Genomic DNA, 18,168 nt, shown 5'->3' on the forward strand with positions numbered 1-18,168 from the left:
AGCTTAAAAATAAAACTTTTACCAAATAAAACGCTTTAAGAAAGATTAAAGCCCATAATGCAAGAATGTTGTTACATTCATATTTAAATTGCAAATAATGGTTTTATTTTAAGTATGTTGCTTATTATTATTATTTGCCAGTACATTATTTGTACGATATGTAGTTTAAATGTTTTGATCATCATAGTAGAAAGAGCTAGTAACTAGTTCAGTTTTGAGTATTTCAAATAAAGCAGAAAACTGAAAAGTCTCAAGAAAAGTATTTTCATTGGTGTTTACCACAGCTTTGTGCTTCATGTTTTATGACTGAACACTTGTTTCTTTGTGGGTGATGTATCTACAATAGCATGTTAACACTGTCAAAAGTTAAAAAAAAAGTTGCAAAATAGTTGTACCTGTGAGATAAACATCTCTAAAAAAGGAAAAATAAAATAAAAGGGAAGGATACATTCTCAGTTGACAGGATAATCATGACAAGTCGATTATTATTATTTTTATTATTATTATTAACTATGATATTGTGGTTTGAAACATCCTAGATTCATCTAATTAAACAGTCTTTAGACCTCAAGGGATTAGACGAACACATGAAATTTTTACAAAAATTTCTTGCATGCTTCTACACAGAAATTCCATTTCCTTCACATACTCTGTACATACACCCACTCTGAGTTAAGATGAAGTCATAACAAAAAACAAAAGGGGGGTAGACTGACTGCAAGTTTCACCAACATGAATGCTATGGAGTCTAAACTAGAATTAGAGAGCTACACAATTTCAACAATCAACCAGTATTAGGTTATAACTGCAGCAGCTCATGTTGTGGATTCGCCTTCCTTCCTAAGCAACTCCTGCAGAAGATCAACTCAAATAAATATCCATTTGATACTTCAACATGCATCATCAGGTATTCCATATACGGATCCGGCTTAGGTGCGGTAGTTCAAAACTACCGCACCTTGCTGTAGCCCAAAATGACCCAGTTTGGGGTCGTTTTGGGCAATAAAAAAATAGGTTTTTAAAAGAAATAATAAAAAAATCATTTAATATTAAAAAAATCAATAATTTAAAAAATAAAACTATTAAAAAAAATAAAAGAAAAAGAAAAATCAAAGGGCATGGCCAGTCTGGGAATGGTGTCGTAGTATAATCCAATCCTTTTGTTGGGGTTTCTGATGCGGATGTTGAGCTGCGCATTGTTGGTGGTGAGATTGAACTGCACGAGAGATGCGTCGGTGACATGGATCTTGAGGTTGGAGGGGCTGAAGCTGTACAAGACGATAAAGCCGGCAATGACAACGGCAAAGAGAATTAGGAGGATTTTCTTAGTGGGACTCATGCGGATGTGGTCGTCGAATTTGCATGGCCAGGGGATTGAGTTCTCAAGATCCGGGTGGGCTTCAGTTTGTTTTTCTGCCACTGCCATGACTGATTGGAGGGTGAGAACAAAGGAAAAATCTCAATCAAATAGCTACAGAGCTTTAGAAATACACCTAAGCTTTATTTCAATATTCTTCTTAAATAGAGATTAGAAAGGATTGGAGGAGAAGATACGTTTGAAGAAAGACCAAGAGGAGGAGAGAGCTTTGGTGGTTTTGAATGAAGGAGAAGGCAAAGAAAGGCGAGAACCGCTGCGTTTCTTCGAAGGTCGGTGGTCTGGGAACGATTGTCCTTGGGGTGGTCCGGCCACCCCAAAACCCAAACCTTTTTATTATTTTTTATTTTCTGTTGGCCTTTTGGGGGTGGCCGGACTACCCCATTTTGGCCAAAATGGGGTGGTCCCCAATTTGGCCAAGGGGTGGCTCCACCCCTTTGATTTTTTTTTTTTTTTTTTCTTTTATTTTTTTAGTAGTTTTAATTTTTTAATATTTTTCTTTTTCTTTTTCTTTTACTTTAAAAAAAACTATTCGTTTATTGCCCAAAATGACTCATCGTTTTGGGCTACAGCATGGTGCAGTAGTTTTAAACCACCGCACCTAAGCCGGATCCTCCATATACATGTGCACTAATATAAAAGAAGGCAGCTTTATTATAAAGTAATAGTGTCCCATGACTGCTGTGGAAATAATACTATTTAGCTGAAGTGTTGAAACAAAAACCAATACAAAAACCTTCAAATGCGAACTAATAGACTAATAAATCCACTATATAGGAAGGTTTTTCCCCATCTTTGCGGTGAAAATTGCTCGTCAAATTTCCCAAAATTTCAAATTTAATAAAGCAGAGTATAGGGGGGATGAAGGGGGGCTTCCATATTGTTAGTTTTCCTCAATTTCGTCACAATTTCTTGAAAATTCTGAATTCCCATAGACTAATAAGTCCACTACACCTATTTTAAACTTCACTCTCATATATATCTCCTGTCTTTTCTTCTTGGGAAGTAAGAATGTTATCACTTCTTATCAAGTCAGATTTCAGAAAGAAAGAACTCAAGAAAAAGAAACACAATTTCCTAAGCAATGCACTGACTTTAATTTTGTGTCCCCTAGCTTTTTTCACATTTCAAATGGAGCCTTACGTTGTAAAAAAGTTGAAGCGGCATCAAGAAGATTGCGATGGTGAGAGGCTGGGCAGGAATGGTGGAAGTTTCCTTAATGTCCAATGGGCTTCACCTCATTTTTCAGGGCTTAGAATCTTTATCTTCTTAGGAGCGCTTTCAGGTTAGCCGTTTTGGAGAATAACTATAAAAATGTTTTTTTTTTTTTTTTTTTTTAAGTGAATTCACATTAAAAGCTATAAATGGCATTGTCCAATTCATGGGTAAAAAGAGATGCCTAAAACTACAAAATATCTTCTTTTTTTATAAGTGAAGTTCATTAAAATGTATAAGAGTGCAACCCAAGTACACATGAAGCATACAAGAGAAACAACTAACCAAAAAAAGATAAAAGATAAAGGCAACGAAAACTAGGAATAAGGAAACAATCATAGGCAGTCATCCAATGGTAAAAGGTTTTCGAAGAAAAATGCCTTTAATTCCATCAATATCCTCTTACTATCTTTATAATTTCGATCATTTCTTTCTCTCCAAATACACAATATTAAGCGCACACGAAATCATCTTCCAAACTGCTTCACTTTGAAGACTATCAAACTACCCACCTCAACAAGCGACTTATTGGGTGGCAGAGGCCACCCCCGTTGCTCATCGAGGTGGCTGCAGCCACCCCCAGCCGCTTTTATTTCAGGTTTTTTTTTTTTTTTTTTTTTTTTTTTTTTTTTTTTTTTTTTTTTTTTTTTTTTTTAATATGAGTTTGAAACAAAAATGGAGTTTTTCGTAATTTTGATTCAATTCCAATTTTTGCATGTGTTGTTACCAAACTAAGGAATAGGAATAACTATTCTATTCCACACTCTTCTATTCCTAGTAATAGCTATTCATTTTCCAATAGACTAGACATTCTGCGAACCAAATGAAACCTTAATATCTCTAGAAAAACTACCTTAAGGGTTTGATCCCCACACCACACATCATGCTAAAATTTAATCTTGGAACCATTAACCCAACGGAATTGCTATATTTAAATCTAGTACCAATCTCCACAAGGTCTCTCTCATAAGCATAACTTCATAACCTCTTTCCCAAAAGAGCTCGGTTGAACAGAAGTAAATTTCAAAGCTCCAAACTCTCCTCCGAAATTAGAGAACAAACATTGGACAACCTTACCGAGTGAAATTAGAACTCTTCACCAATACCACCCCACAAGAAATCCCACTATTACTTCTCTATGCAATTGTAACGCCAATAAGGGGGAAAAGAGCATGAAATATGTAGCAAATTAGACAAGGAGCTCTTAATCAAAGAAATCCTACCACCCTTAGAAGACAAGTACATCTACTTCAAACCTGCCAAACGACGCTCTATCTTCCTAATAGCGCAATCCTAAATAGATTTGGCTTTAAAAGAAGCTGCCAACAAAAGACCTAGATATTTCAAAGGGAAGAAGCCCTGAATCCAAGAATATGAGCCAAACCTTCTACATTATCAACATTGCCAACATGGACTAATTTGATTTAGGCAAATTAATCTTCCAACCTGAGGCAGCTTTGAAACATAAGAACAAGCAACGCAAATACCGAAAGTGATCTTGTTTTGCCCCCACAGAATATCAAAGTGTCACTCACAAACAGAAGATGAGAGATGTTTAAGCCCACCAACATTCCTAGGCCCCACAAAAAAGCCTGATAAAAAAACCCTCATTCATTATAGTAGAGATCATATTACTTAAAGCCTCTATAATGATGACAAACGGGAAAAGAGACAAAGGGCCCCCCTGTCTTAGGTCACAAGGATATTGAAAAATGCCATGGATGCCGTTCATCTATATAGAAAAATGCACCGAAGAAATACAGAACTATCCAATTACATCATTCCTCCCCAAAACCACATCTCAGCATATACAACAAACAACCTCATTTTTTTTTTTATCAGTAATCAAAATATCATTAAAAACATGAGGCGCTTCTAGGTATACAAGAAGTATACAAGAGCACCACCTAGCTAAGAGCAAAAAGAACAAGAAAATCATGATAAATATTCATCAAAGGAGAAACAAAAATAGGGTTCCCTTAGGCTCCAATTGCTTCGGCATAAAATATTTTCCGTATTTTCCAATGCTTGGTGCGACCAAATATATTTTCAATTTGACCAAAAAAGCTTCTTCAGTTTCAAAAAATACTTTTCGTTTTTAAATTTTGTAAGTCATTTTCCGAGTTTGAGATTCTCCTTCTCAAACCACTAGGCTTCCAAAAAACCACCTCTAGACCACCGCCGGACCATCATCGGACCACTGCCAAAACTCAAATTTTTAGGTTTATTGTTTTAATTATTTTATACTAATATTTTTATGTTGTGAATAAAAAATTATTTTTATAGGTTAATATAATTTGAACAAAAATATAAATAATATTTGTGACTTTCCGTACATGCCAAACACCGAAAAATGTTTTCAGCAGAAAACATTTTCCTAAAAAATGATTTCTCCCATTTTCCAACGAAAAAAAAAAAACATTTTATATTGAAACAAACATTCTGATATGACCACAAAGCCCCTTCAATTGCCACCTCCATAATCTATGACAACCAAAAATCATCCATATTTATTCGAACAACGCTAGGTGATGAAGGCTTTAGAACCCACCCTGGTTGATTTCACAACTTCCTTCAAGCCTTTTGCTTGAAGCAGAGCCTCCATGGTAGCCAACAACCAAATCACACTAACTTCATGGAGACTAAAAGCACAAAACCTCTACTTCTTTCATAAAACCTATAAACCCAAAACCTCCTCAAACACGAACTCGAAGAACTTCGTTTCGAAGAGGACCCTCTTGAAATGACCAATCAACGAGAAACCATCTCGACCTCCAAATTGTGTTGCTAGAAAAGGAATGAGAGATTGAAGGTAAAATGTGTTTTTGTTCCTTCTTTTGTGTGGTTGCTGATTACAAAATATCTTATAATCCAAAAGAGAAGATGATAAACAATTAGAGGCCCTCATCTACTCAAAAAGCAATCTCAAAAACAGAAATTTCAACAGGTTAGTGTCATCTCAATGCCATCAAAAGTTCTAGAATTTCCCTCCACGAATACAACAACAGACATAAGGGCACCACATGAGACAGCTACCTTTAGATGTTTTATTTAACCTCAGTTAAAAAAATAAAAGTTTCTTCTCCTACTAGTCGCAATAACTATTTTGTGAATTTTATAACCAACCTAAAAATTTAAGTGTGTTAAGAGTGCTTAGGCATCATCTTAGTGAGTGCATGTGCTAACAGTTATTCACCAAACACAATTTGTAATTAATAATGCAATTATATATAAATTACCGATTTGGTAGTAGCAATCGACAAGCGTTGCCTCTCTTTCTTTTCACGAAAGCATTCCCCACACCAGCTAGCGAAATCTTTTTGATACTTCTTCATCTCTCTAAAGACCGAACTGCATAGAGATATGCAATTTGAGCAAATAGATGCAATTAGTCCTCGATCACAATCTCAAGACAAATCATATTTGAAGAAGGAAGAAGATCTGGACAGTATCTAATATTTCTACTCCATAACAGTACAAGTAAAGATTTACTAAAGAAACCTGCATACAAATAGGTGCAAAACCAAAATTTAGGTCAAGTATCACTTTCAAGAGAAAGGGCATAAAGTGTCTTCTAATTTGGAGTCATTTAGGAAGCAACAAAGTCACAATATATGCGACAAAAATGCAAAGGAATCTCAAACGGGCCATTGTCGGTGCAATGGTAAAAAGCTATAGTGCTACCAATAACAAGTATGTGGGTTGAATCTTGAGAGTGCTCACTTCGCGCACAAATGCTAAGGCCTCGTTTGGTTTGCGAAATAAACCCTGGGAATGAAATGGTTATTCTTATGGAATAGACATTCTCTTGTTTGGTAAGGATCTATTCCTGGGAATAGTTATTCCCCTGAGAATAACTAATCCCACACACAAAGGAATAGCTATTCCTCTATGGAATACATTTTCAAAAAACACAAAGATTATTTTTTATTTTATTTTAAACTTTAAAAAAATAAAAACCAATGGGTGGTCGGCCACCCACAAAAGATGCTTGGGGTGGCCACAGCACCCCCGTTTCATTTTGATTTGCTTCAGGGGTGGCCGGCCACCCCTGAGGGCGTCGGGGGTGGTCGCGGCCACCCCCATGGGTCCTCTGGGGTGGACGCAGCCACCCCTGTTGCTTATCAGGGGTGGCTGCGGCCACCCCAGAGGCAACCCACTTTATTTTCTTTTTTTTATTATTATTATTTTTTTAATATGAGTTGAAAAAAAAATAGCATTGGATTTTTTCGTAATTTTGATTAAATTCCAATTAGGGTATGTGTGTTATTACCAAACTAAGGAATATGAATAGTTATTCTATTCTATTCTATTCTCTTTCCTAATGGAATACGCATTCTGAGAACCAAACGAATCCTAAAAGGTCAGACGGTATTGAAGCCACCCCTCCCATGTGATGTAGGATGTCAAGTGGAGATTCTAGGATTTAGGAAATTAGGATAAATTTTTGTAAAAGATACAAGGAACTGGTGATTAGTTTGAGAATAAAAGGCTCCAATATTTGGTTATACTTGTGGGAAATCAGTAGAAGTATAACGAAAAGCATAAAAGAACTAGTAGCATGATACCAATAGGCTAATACTTCCAACATGTGCCTTTTAAGAGACTTCTCCCAAATAAAATTCATTAATTTAAACCCAAAAAAGAGCATGTTAAAAACTATATCTGAATCAAATATATGGCTAGGGGCCTTTTTGACATATCCCTGGTCTAAAAGTAGGAGTCACAAATGAAGAAAAAATTTAGAGAATACTAAATGGTCATGTCACAAATTAAATCTTGTTAAAGTTGTCATAAACATTGTAATCTAGTACTAGAATATATAAATTAAAACCAACTGATCACACTACATAAATTGAAAGGTGGATTCTCTTATTTATAGTTCTGAAGTTAGAATTGACCAGAACTTTATCAAAGATCATAACCAGTTATAAAAGTAAAATGACTAGAAAGCACCTTCTGCACCACAGAAGCAGGTTGATACGATGACCAGAGGTTGTGGCTCGTGCACCATGGCGGTGACGACCACGATGAAGCACAGCTCGCCCCGAGACATGGGAATAATCAAAGATCTCCTGCTTTTGAATATCATAATCCATCAAAATACTTTAAAAGTAGTACATAAAACATTTTTTTTTATAGTTAATCAGCGAAATTTTATAAAAAGAGAAGGCGCCCCTAAGCATAAAGGAAGAATAAAAAGAGATAAAACATATTTATCTCATGATGAAGTCTACACAAATGAAATTCACTAGAGACAAAGCATGAATTACAAAATTAAAACACCTCAATTCTTTTTCTTTTTTTTTCTTTTTTTTAATTTCTACGAGCTGCCACGATACTTGACACAAAAGGTACAATACAATAATACACTCTGATACAAACAAATAGTAATAATTACTAGAAGACAAATTCTGTTTTCGCTATATTGAAGTTGTTTGTTTACCAAAAACTATTCCTAGGAAACCATTGTTGCTACTATATGTTCCAATGACATGCAAGCTAGGTTTCCAAAGGTGTCTGCACCAGGAGACCTCATGGTACAGAAAACATGGCAACTTTCAAATGCCAAAAGTACAAAGATGATATCATCCCTTTTAATTACCAAAAGTACAATGCCTCACGAGAAATTTCCAACATCTTTCTTTAATCCCCTTTTCCTTGATTGGTATATTTTGTAAGCAACATTATGTAATTTTCAAGCAATGACTAGTAATTAGTTTGACAGCGATTATCTATAGTCAAACCATATAGAATTTTTTTTATAATTTACATCTGTACTCATAACGCTTATCATGTATTATCAAAAGATTGTTTTAAAGAATGACAATAAAGAGAGGCCCAAAGTGAACAAAAAATAAAGGAGAAACAAATCCAACAGGAACAAGAACAAAGCCGCATATGAAAAAAACAAAAAAACAAAAAAACCTTTTAGAACCATCACCAAGGCACCTTAGTTGAATGCCTTGCCAGATGTCCTCTGGAGGGAGGAGAAAAATAGACTAGGGTGTGTTCATCCTTGTTAAGACTTAGGAGTGACGCAGAAAACTAAAAAAGAAAAATAGTATGTAAACCATTGGAACATCGCAAACTACATGTTGATTGTATATCCTACGAGTACACCCAAACCTGCTTTTGAGAACAAAGTTCAACATTCAAGTTGTAGTTCCTGAATTGCATATCTCAGAAAGAAGCTCAAGCTTCGAAAAACTCCTTTTTTTTTATAAGTAATATTGTATATATCAAAAAAAGCGCAATGCGCCTCTAGGTACACAAGAAAGTATAACTCTTAAAATCATGAAACTTTAAATGTCAAACACCTTAGACTAATTTTGTTCAGATATACATGGAAATGCAAATTTAGTTCAAATATTTTTAAAAATAATATTGTCCCAATTTCTTGAAGTGATACCTCCAAACAAAATGCTTTTTCTTAACATTTCTCCACCAACTGTTAAAATGAACAAATGCCCTAACTTTTAACAAACAGCTTTTGCTCTAACCAAGATAATCTGATGTTGGAGAGAAAATAATGCTTGAAACTTCAAAGCTTGTGAGAGGACAGTGACAAAACTAAAAGCCATTATGCTCAAATCTCTTTATGTTTGGATGGGTGCCTACAATTGCTCTTGTTTCTCTAATTTCTTATAATTTCTTTAAATGTATTCTTCTTTTCCTTAATTTGGTATTTCTCTTGTATACTTCCCATGTACATGGGTCGCACCACTCTGCGCTTCTTCATGAAATTGGATTACTAATCAAAAAAAAATTTAATTGAAATTGAAAGACTGGATCAATAAGATTTTTTGTGTTAGAATTCAAAGAGAAACATAACAAAGGTCTTGCATAAGTCAAGAGGGTAAGCGCATAACCTACTTGTGCAGATGGAATTAGAAAACAGAAGACAATGTGGGCTTAATTGGACTAATCAACAACTCATGGCTGGCACATGGTACAAAAGCACATCAATGCATACAAGAAGGATTTCAGTAAATGAAGTACTGCAGAAAACATTTGACAAAGAAACTAGAGCTTAAAAAAATACCCTTAAAACATTTTTTTTGAAAAGGATATTGGTTTAATTTGACTATTGAAATTGTCTCTATGACCCAAATTCAATATGTATTTTAAGAATCTGTCTCATGGTTATGGTATACCAATATATGGAACTATAGTCGGAACCAATGCACAGTCTAGCTGTAAGGACAAAAAAGAGAACCTTTTGCCCTAAAATTGATAAATTAAAAAAACTAGAGTGTTATCTCTGCCTTACAACAAACTTATTGATACTATTCCATTATAAAAGGCTAACATACCTCTGGCTGACTTCCTGTATTTACATGTTTATCACATCGCGTGCCACGAAAAAACAATTCTCCTCCACCAAATTGCTTACCCAAGCACACATTTAAAGTTACCTCTGAGTCATCCACATGAAAACCTACAAATATAAAATTATTTAAAATTAGATTACATTAGTTTCGACAGAAAATGAAATCAATGAAAAACAAGTCAATCCTGTCTGATATACTATTATGGTACTGTTGAATTACTATTTCTGAAGCACACTGATAATTTAGTCAAGGATGATTCATGTACAACCAACATCAGTACAGAGTTTGAAACCTCAGTAGAAACATTAGAGAACTGTAGGAATTATCATCAACTAGATATCTCAGTCTTCTACAAATTTCCATTTTTTATTGTCAGAAAATCAATCTTGCATTAAACACAATATGTTAATGGAGCATTTCTATATCAATTTCTTGGATTTAAATTTCAGAGGCCTTGGAGTTTAATGAGCATTTCGATATCAATTTCTTGGATCTACATTCCAGAGCTTGGAGTTTAATGTTATCATAAGTCTTTGTTTTTATCAACAGCCCCAAAATAATTTTGCAAATATACTGATATTCTCAACCAAGTCCCAAAGTCCTCAAAAACAAAGCTTTCCAACAAGAAAAGTATAGGCAATTCTCCATATATCTCCTTTGGTACTCAAGGGGCAAGGTGATAAATTACTCAACTTCCAAAAAAATGAACATCGGAGCCTGAGATTTTAGTGGCAATCCACTACAAACTCCATGGGCTTAAAAAAGCCTTGTTAAGCCAATTACTGAGCCCAAACCAAAAGCTCTTCTAGTCATATCCATGTTAACCTATTTTGGGACAAAGGATAAGTTTTGTAAGTTCTCAAGTCACACATTACTTTGATCATTTGAAATTTTCAGCCAAGAAAGTTATCAATTCAACCATTTTGGTGAAGAAAGGTGCAAAGAAAACATCAAACCGTTATTGAATTTTCTGCAACGACTACATAGGTATATACATCATTAAAATTGAAGTTCATCCAAAGCTGTTTGTCCTATCATCAAATTAGAAAGGAAAAACAAAAAGCATAATGTAATATCCACTGGAAAATATATATATATAGACGAATCTATTAACATCCTAAAGACGTCATCTACAAATGAAGGGTACCATAGTTGCTCAAGAAATAAGAAGGCATCCACATGCCAGCATTAAACTAGACCAATTGTTAAAGCTATGGTTAAGAGTCCAGTAATACGGTCTGTAAGCTATTGCACAAATTACTTGAGGCAATAAAAACTGGTGACAACATGCACCTGCAGAAGTGTTAATGTCAAGAGGAATGCATCATTAAAGCACCTACCTAAGTCAACATCCCTATCTCTGCCATATTCAACAACAAATCCATGATGAGAATCCAGAGTTGATCCACCAACTTCAGGAAAGAACACTGCATTGATTAAGTTTAAGAAAGTGTTAGCCACATTTCACTGTTGCTATCTTCTAGTGAATTAATGAAATAGGCATCTTCACTATGAGCAAACATGTATCACCCTTAGATATAGGACGAATAAAACCCTCCATAAGCTTGTCAAGCATGGTTTCTAGACCAAAATCATCGAGAACAGCACCATACTTATTCATCGTATTTGGTCGCATGATTCGAAATTTTGCTTCATTAACCCACTTTTCGAAGTTCTCCACCTAGATAGTCAAAATACAACATAAAAGTGTATGAAAACAATAGAACGAGGAGATGTTAAATATACCATAGCAAATGACCAAGAAAAGCGATAGACAATACCTCAGCTAACAATAATTCACAGAAATGTGGCTGAAGCATTTCAAATGTAAAAACACCAGGTGAGGGTTCAGACATTATACTTCTAAAGCTTTCCTCCGAATTATCACTGATTGCTTTTAGAAATGACGGAACAAAGAACGTTGTCGGGTGCATTGTGTATAACTCTCTATGTAAAGGCTGCACAGGTAGGTACAGCAGCAGTAAGTGTTGATTCCATCAAACAGATAACACAAGGAGTGCAAGGGAAATTTTGCACCAAGTTATCATTTTATCACAGCATATTCTAAACACGGACACTTCCAGCTTCACTCTTTTGAAAGCCATATACACCCAGGAGAATACTTTTTTTTTTTTTTTTGATAAGTATACACCCAGGAGAATACTACGCCAACAAATAAATATGCTAGAGAAGATACTTTACGGCAAATTCTTATATGCATGAGAGACAATTTATCTGGAAAGTATAACAAGTGATCATTGTTAATCACTCATAGATCTATTCTGTAGCAGAAAACTTCAAATTGAAAAAGAATCGCAAATCTTTCACTCCCAATAGTTCTTAAGATTGGACAAAACAATTGAGAGTTACCATTAAGTCACAAAAATAAATGAATAAGTACAAGAGAGCTGTGCTTGATACCTGATAATTTGATATTATCTTCTGCCTGTATTCCCTATGTTTCTGAACCTGATACACAACACGACAAAAGAAGAAAAAAGAAAATAAACATCATATGGCTTTTGCTGAGGGTTGAGATAATCTAATATCAGGCAAAGAATTCTTCTTTTTTTTTGGTCAAGTCTCATCAAACAGTTACATAATCTTTCACAGCAAAAGAAAATAAATGCACAAAGAACATGAATGCAGCAGCTTTCAATGTTCAGTAAACAAGGTCAAAGTTGCATTTAAACAATTTACCCTTCATCCAAGAGAAAATTTAGAAAACCTGAATGCAATGAACAAACTCGCTTCCCAGGGAACAATAGGTGGGAATGATTTTATTGATGTTTGCAACTATTTAAAACTCATTTATGGCACCACGACTTCATTTGTATAAATAAAAAGCAGCATTAATTCAATGACACATATTAGCATGTCTACATGCACACAAATTTAGTAACAGCCAGAACTAAAATTAAGCAAGTTTCTCTCAACCCTTTCAGATGGAAAGACTCCATAAGCACCAAGGTGGTAATTAACAAACTCCAAAACCAAAGCAAATGAGTATTCTAATATCCCAGTAGTGACTGACTGTAACGTGCCATGCAAAGAAGAATGAGGTGGCAGCTGCACAAGGATCCACGTGGCAGTGCAAGGATTGAAGATACTTGAAGATCAGCTGGTTATCTTACTTAATTAGTATTGATTGTATTGCAGAAAGCAACCGAAATGTGGTTAGCTATTCTGTTAAGGATCAACTCTGTTACTTCTATTATAATTTAGTTAGTTAGTTGGGATGTTAGTTAGAAGCTGTTAGTTGTAGAAGAATGTATAAATAGCCTGCATGAAGATGTAAAAGGCAGCTTTGAAGTAGATTGTTCAGTTGTGAACTTGGAGGTTTGTACCACCCTCTGAATCATCCTCGGAAGTGCCCGAGGGCATTTTCGTCATTTCAGATGTAAATCACTTGCCCGTTGGAACCATCCTCAGCCCTAACAAAACCCTAGATTTTGCTAAAATGCATTACGCCCTTCAATTACAAACCCCATTTGGCTTCCGAAAAATCCTCAAGAGAAGCACAACCGAAAAGAAAAATACCACTTTCCGTTGCTTTCCCCCACAAGTTCTCAGAAACCAAATAGACCACCAAAATTGAAAAAAAAAAAAAAAACAAAACAAAACAAAACAAAACAAAAGCAAAAATGAGTGTAAACAAGAAAGAAAATTGCTCTCAGAAACATACTCTGTTGCGCTCTCCGATGGGCAAGTACTTGTGCAGAATCTCCCTCATGAACTTGACCTTGTCGTCTCGGGGCACTCCGAGCATGATCGGGGGCAAGTACGGCTCCAAGGAACTGAAAATCGAGGGGCTGAAGTCCAGTTGCAGGTCCTCATAGCTCTCAGGTTTGTGGTCCTTGTTTGGGTTCAACCTCAGCCTCTGGCTCGCCGCCACCACCTGAGCCACCGTCGCCGGCCGGCCAGCGTCACCCGTCGAGACGTCGTTTCCTCCCCCTGGCACTGGTGACGGCCCTTCCCGGCGGTCAGCGGGGAGCGACATGATCCAAGATTAAAACGGAAAATTCAAGCGCTAATGGTGATATTTTTTGCGGAGCATTTGGAAGATTTAAAGGGAATTAGGGTGTTTCTGTTGCTAACTTGCTGAGGACGTGAATGATGGGGTTCATCCTGTTGCCATTAGGGTTTGGCATGGTTTGAAGTTCTTGCATTTCTTTATTGTCATTTTAGGGTTGTTATTTTTTAGGGCAGACTCGGCTAACGGGAAAACAAAGAGAGCAACACTAGACGCTCGAGGTTTTTATATCTCCTATATATATATATATATATATATATATATATATATACTTTTTTCATTTAATTATATTAAACTTTAAATTACAAAAATGATTCGATTGGGTTCTAGCGGTGACCTGGCTGAGTCCCGCGAGTCACGACTGGGTCCAAACAGAGTCTCGATCGAGTCTTGGCGATGTCTTACCGGGTCCTCATTGAGTCCATGCGAGGTCCCGACCAAGCTCTAGTGGTGTTTTGGTTGGGTTCTGACCCGGTTTTGGTAGGTCCCGATGAGGTGCTGATTGGGTCCTAGCGAGGTCCCGGTTAGGCCCCACCTAGGTCTTGATTAGGTCTTGGCTGGTTCTCGGTCGAGTCATGGTTAGTTCCGCGTGGTGTCCCGATGTGGTCTTAGCGGGGTCCCGGAGACGTCTCGGCTGGGTATGTCGATTTGAGAATGAGATGCTCAAATTCAGAAAATTGTTTATAGATTTTTAAAATTGACAATATTTTCTGGAAATTATAGAAGCTTTTTCGGTCAAACTGAAAATATTTTTCGTCGACTATTTATTTTTTGTCACACCAAACACCTAAAAAAAAAAAAAATTCCAAAAAAATGAGTTTACATTGAAACAAACGGAACCTTAGTGTTATGTCTCCCCTTACCTATTTTTCTTAACATTGCCTAAAAAAAAGTACCAAAACGATTGAAGTAAAAATAGATCTTAATTAAGTCCGGGGATCATAAAGATTCGATTTTCAAAATGGGAGGATGAGAGAAAGATTACAAGAAAACATTTTTTCAAATATTTAAGACTTAATTAATATCTATTTAGAAGGACCCAAGTGGATTAAGTAGCAGGTCTCTAAATGTTTTGCACAACATAAACAAGAGGGATTTTTGGGAAAATCAATACAAGAAGGAAACGATACAAGAGAGAGAAGAATGTGTCGAGTTCATGAGGTTTAAGATCATTAGAAGGGAAGATAACAAAGGAGGGGAGGGAAATGAACAAATAGGAATGTTTCCATTCAACGACAAGATGTATTTAGACCAAAGTAAGAGAAGGTTAAAATCATTAAGGACTCGTTTGGGACGTGGAATAGACCCTTGAAATTGAAAGGCTAATGATGCTAGTTGCGTAGATTACCCAATGTTGGACTAAGTCGGTCTACTAGTAGAAGACAATATGCGACTAATATTCGAGGTATTGGTATTATACTACGGGTCCTTTGAGACAATGGTAACCCTAAAAAAAATGAGGTTAAAGCTTGAATAAAACATTCAAAAGAAAGTTATGATTAATATTTAAGTATGTGATTTTATATATATATATATATATATATATATATATATATATATATATATTGCATTAAAATATATGTGACATGTTATTGGTATTATGCCATTATACTACAATAAACTTTGTTTTACCTAAACGGTATAATAATGTAAGCAACCGGTACTTTTACGAAATACCCATGTTTAGTATTCAAAGGTTATGAATTTTTACTTAAACTCATTACATTGGTTAGATTCATATTGGTATATATACTAAGTAGTAGACTTACGTAATTACCTTATTCCACCTATTGAATATTTTGGTGTTTTGTAGATTAACAAGATGTAGTGACAAATTTGCTACGGTGAAAATGTCGAGGAAACAACTTACAATGTTAAGTTTGCTTAGTTAGTGGCTAATTGTTAAAGTTAGAAATGTCTATTTGGAAACTCTAAGCATCTAAGTCTATAATGATGGTTCGCAATGTTATTTAAGATCACGTGATAAACTGTTTTAGATTATTCATTTCTATTTCCGCACATTCATTCTCTGGTTAGTTAGATGACCTTAGGGCAACACCACCAGTCAGATATCCGTTAATTGGTATGGGAAAAAGCACCTGTAACACTTAATCAAAGTTGATTGGTTTAACTATGAGGATGCTACAATTACGTTATCAGGGCTCTATGCTCTAAAATTGTTGGTAATGGAGATACGATTTTTCATTGTAAGCTCTCCTTGGAGAGTGCATGATCCTTGAGTCTTATTCCTTATCGAATTAGGCTAGGAGGTGAACCAGGGAATTAATTACAATTAATCAATTTTTTGGGGCATTATATGAACGAATGGACTCTATTGAACCGCATTTTGTGAAAGCATAAGGGATCAACAATGTACCATCAAAGGGCCATTTTGATGGACACAACCCCTTCAAATGAGCCAATCACGGTGAATTCATGGCCTATTATGATCAATAAACTTGCAATTAGGCTCGCTAAGCAGTGTTGCCAACAATTTCGGCTTGTATTATATTGAGCAATTACTCAAGCATAAGATCTTGTACCCCAAGGAAAATTATACCGGACAATTAATCAATACATGTCCATGTATCGTATAATATATTACATTGGAAAATTTGATCAGTATATGATCGTGAACCGTATAATACATTGGGCAATTGGCCAAGTGCGCAGCCATGCACCCCAATTAGACTGAGCAATTGACTAGCATGCGGCCATATACTCAGTATTATATTGCAATGGAAAATTGGTCATATACCCTATAATAGATTGGGAAACTGATCATGTATCCCCAAATCAAATTATATTGGGCAATTGATCGATCATTGTACAGTCATGAACTCCAGACTAAATAATATTGGGTAATTGACTGATGAACGGCCATGGTCCTATATTAAGACTCATCAAGTAATTGGTAAGCATACGATCATGCAACACTAATCAATAATGAAGGATAGGTAGCTAGAACTATGCCACAAGTCTCATAATGTGTAACACTGCGGTCTCATAATGGCCTGGAGAAAAGCGTTAGTCAACTCCGCGCTATGACCATAAAATAATTAGTTAATTTGAAGCTTCCCTAGAATCACTTATAAAAAGAGAAAAATATCCTCTCCATTTTACCTAGTAACTAATGGCATATGTTGAGTGTGCGTTTGAAGAGGCTAAAAATGTGTTTAACACTCAAAAAGCTTGTTTTAATAAAAATTAGTATTTTTGAAAAAACTTGTTTTCCCTCCGCCTACCTATCACATCGATCATTGTCCAATATGAGTAGATGATGTCACTTAGCCCCTAAGCATCGTCTAAGCCCAAGAATCACTCGTCATATAAGAGCATTCTCAATGATCTCTTATTTAGCTAAAATTTGGCTTAAAAACTCACTTTTTCTAGTTTTACTTTCTAAATTTTACTATATTCCATTTAAATATAATTTTTATTCCATTTTCATTCATTTTTTATTCTTAAAATAATCACACAAAGCTACAAACCCATAAAGGTGAGAGAGAGAGAAAGTGTGATGGAAAATATAAAAACAAAAAAAATAGAGTAGAGAAAAGATTTTGTTCTTCAAATGTGGGAAGAGGTTTGACAAGCCTAAAATAAAGAGAGGAATAGAAAACTTGATAGAGCTTGCTTTTTGTAAAACTTAACAGAACTTTGACTAAAAGTGGATTTTAGGGAGTTCATTCACGGTGCTATAAGGCAACACAACCTCAATAGTGGGGAAAACTTTCTCACTCTCTCATACCTGAGAAGCAATCACTACAACCTAACAACAAATTAAGCAAGTGTTCAAATTGCATGAGATGTCAATCCAATAATGCAAGTTTATGGTTTCTAAGAAGTAACTCAATCGGCTAAGGATCACGCCTTATGAAGCAAAAGTTACTACTTCAAATCACCTTCCCCTTTTATTCCCCTTATGCGAACATGTCAAAAAAAGAAAAAGAAAAAAAGAATAGGAGTATATGGATTATTTTTTACTTTTATTCATTCGGGTGTTATTCTGGTTTGTTTGAATTATTTATTTAAACAAGAACTTTGAGTAATGTAATGGATTAGATTGTTATATTATTGCCATATAATTTGATAATGTAGTTGTGACAATAAGCAATTAGTTTAGCCGTTAAAAAAAAAAAAAAAAAATCTAAAAATTAATTATGACTGTTATATCATTTTAATTATATAACAATCATATAATAATTTAT

General features: G+C 35.3%; 1 protein-coding gene across 1 annotated transcript; it reads right to left on the reverse strand.

Moving 5' to 3' along the window:
* Positions 1–487: 487 nt before the first annotated feature.
* Positions 488–14,177, reverse strand: LOC132184137 (2-oxoglutarate and iron-dependent oxygenase domain-containing protein CP2). The gene is made up of 9 exons (XM_059597650.1): positions 13,610–14,177; positions 12,346–12,393; positions 11,706–11,882; positions 11,455–11,605; positions 11,265–11,351; positions 9,907–10,031; positions 7,547–7,665; positions 5,830–5,941; positions 488–851 (listed from the first exon to the last, which is right to left on the reverse strand). The coding sequence occupies exons 1-9, from the start codon at positions 13,922–13,924 to the stop codon at positions 816–818; spliced, it is 1,170 nt and encodes a 389-aa protein (XP_059453633.1). The 5' UTR covers positions 13,925–14,177; the 3' UTR covers positions 488–815.
* Positions 14,178–18,168: the final 3,991 nt, after the last annotated feature.

Source organism: Corylus avellana, chromosome ca6 (genome assembly GCF_901000735.1).
Source record: "Corylus avellana chromosome ca6, CavTom2PMs-1.0".
Classification (NCBI taxonomy): domain Eukaryota; kingdom Viridiplantae; phylum Streptophyta; class Magnoliopsida; order Fagales; family Betulaceae; genus Corylus; species Corylus avellana.

Excerpts from the sequence above, each read along its gene's own strand:
- LOC132184137 (XM_059597650.1), bottom strand. The coding sequence starts at position 13,924 with ATGTCGCTCCCCGCTGACCGCCGGGAAGGGCCGTCACCAGTGCCAGGG. Across the intron at positions 11,606-11,705 it reads GTGAATTATTGTTAGCTGAG|GTGGAGAACTTCGAAAAGTG; the intron begins GTATTGTCTATC and ends TTGACTATCTAG. Across the intron at positions 5,942-7,546 it reads CTGCTTCTGTGGTGCAGAAG|TTCGGTCTTTAGAGAGATGA; the intron begins GTGCTTTCTAGT and ends ATCTCTATGCAG.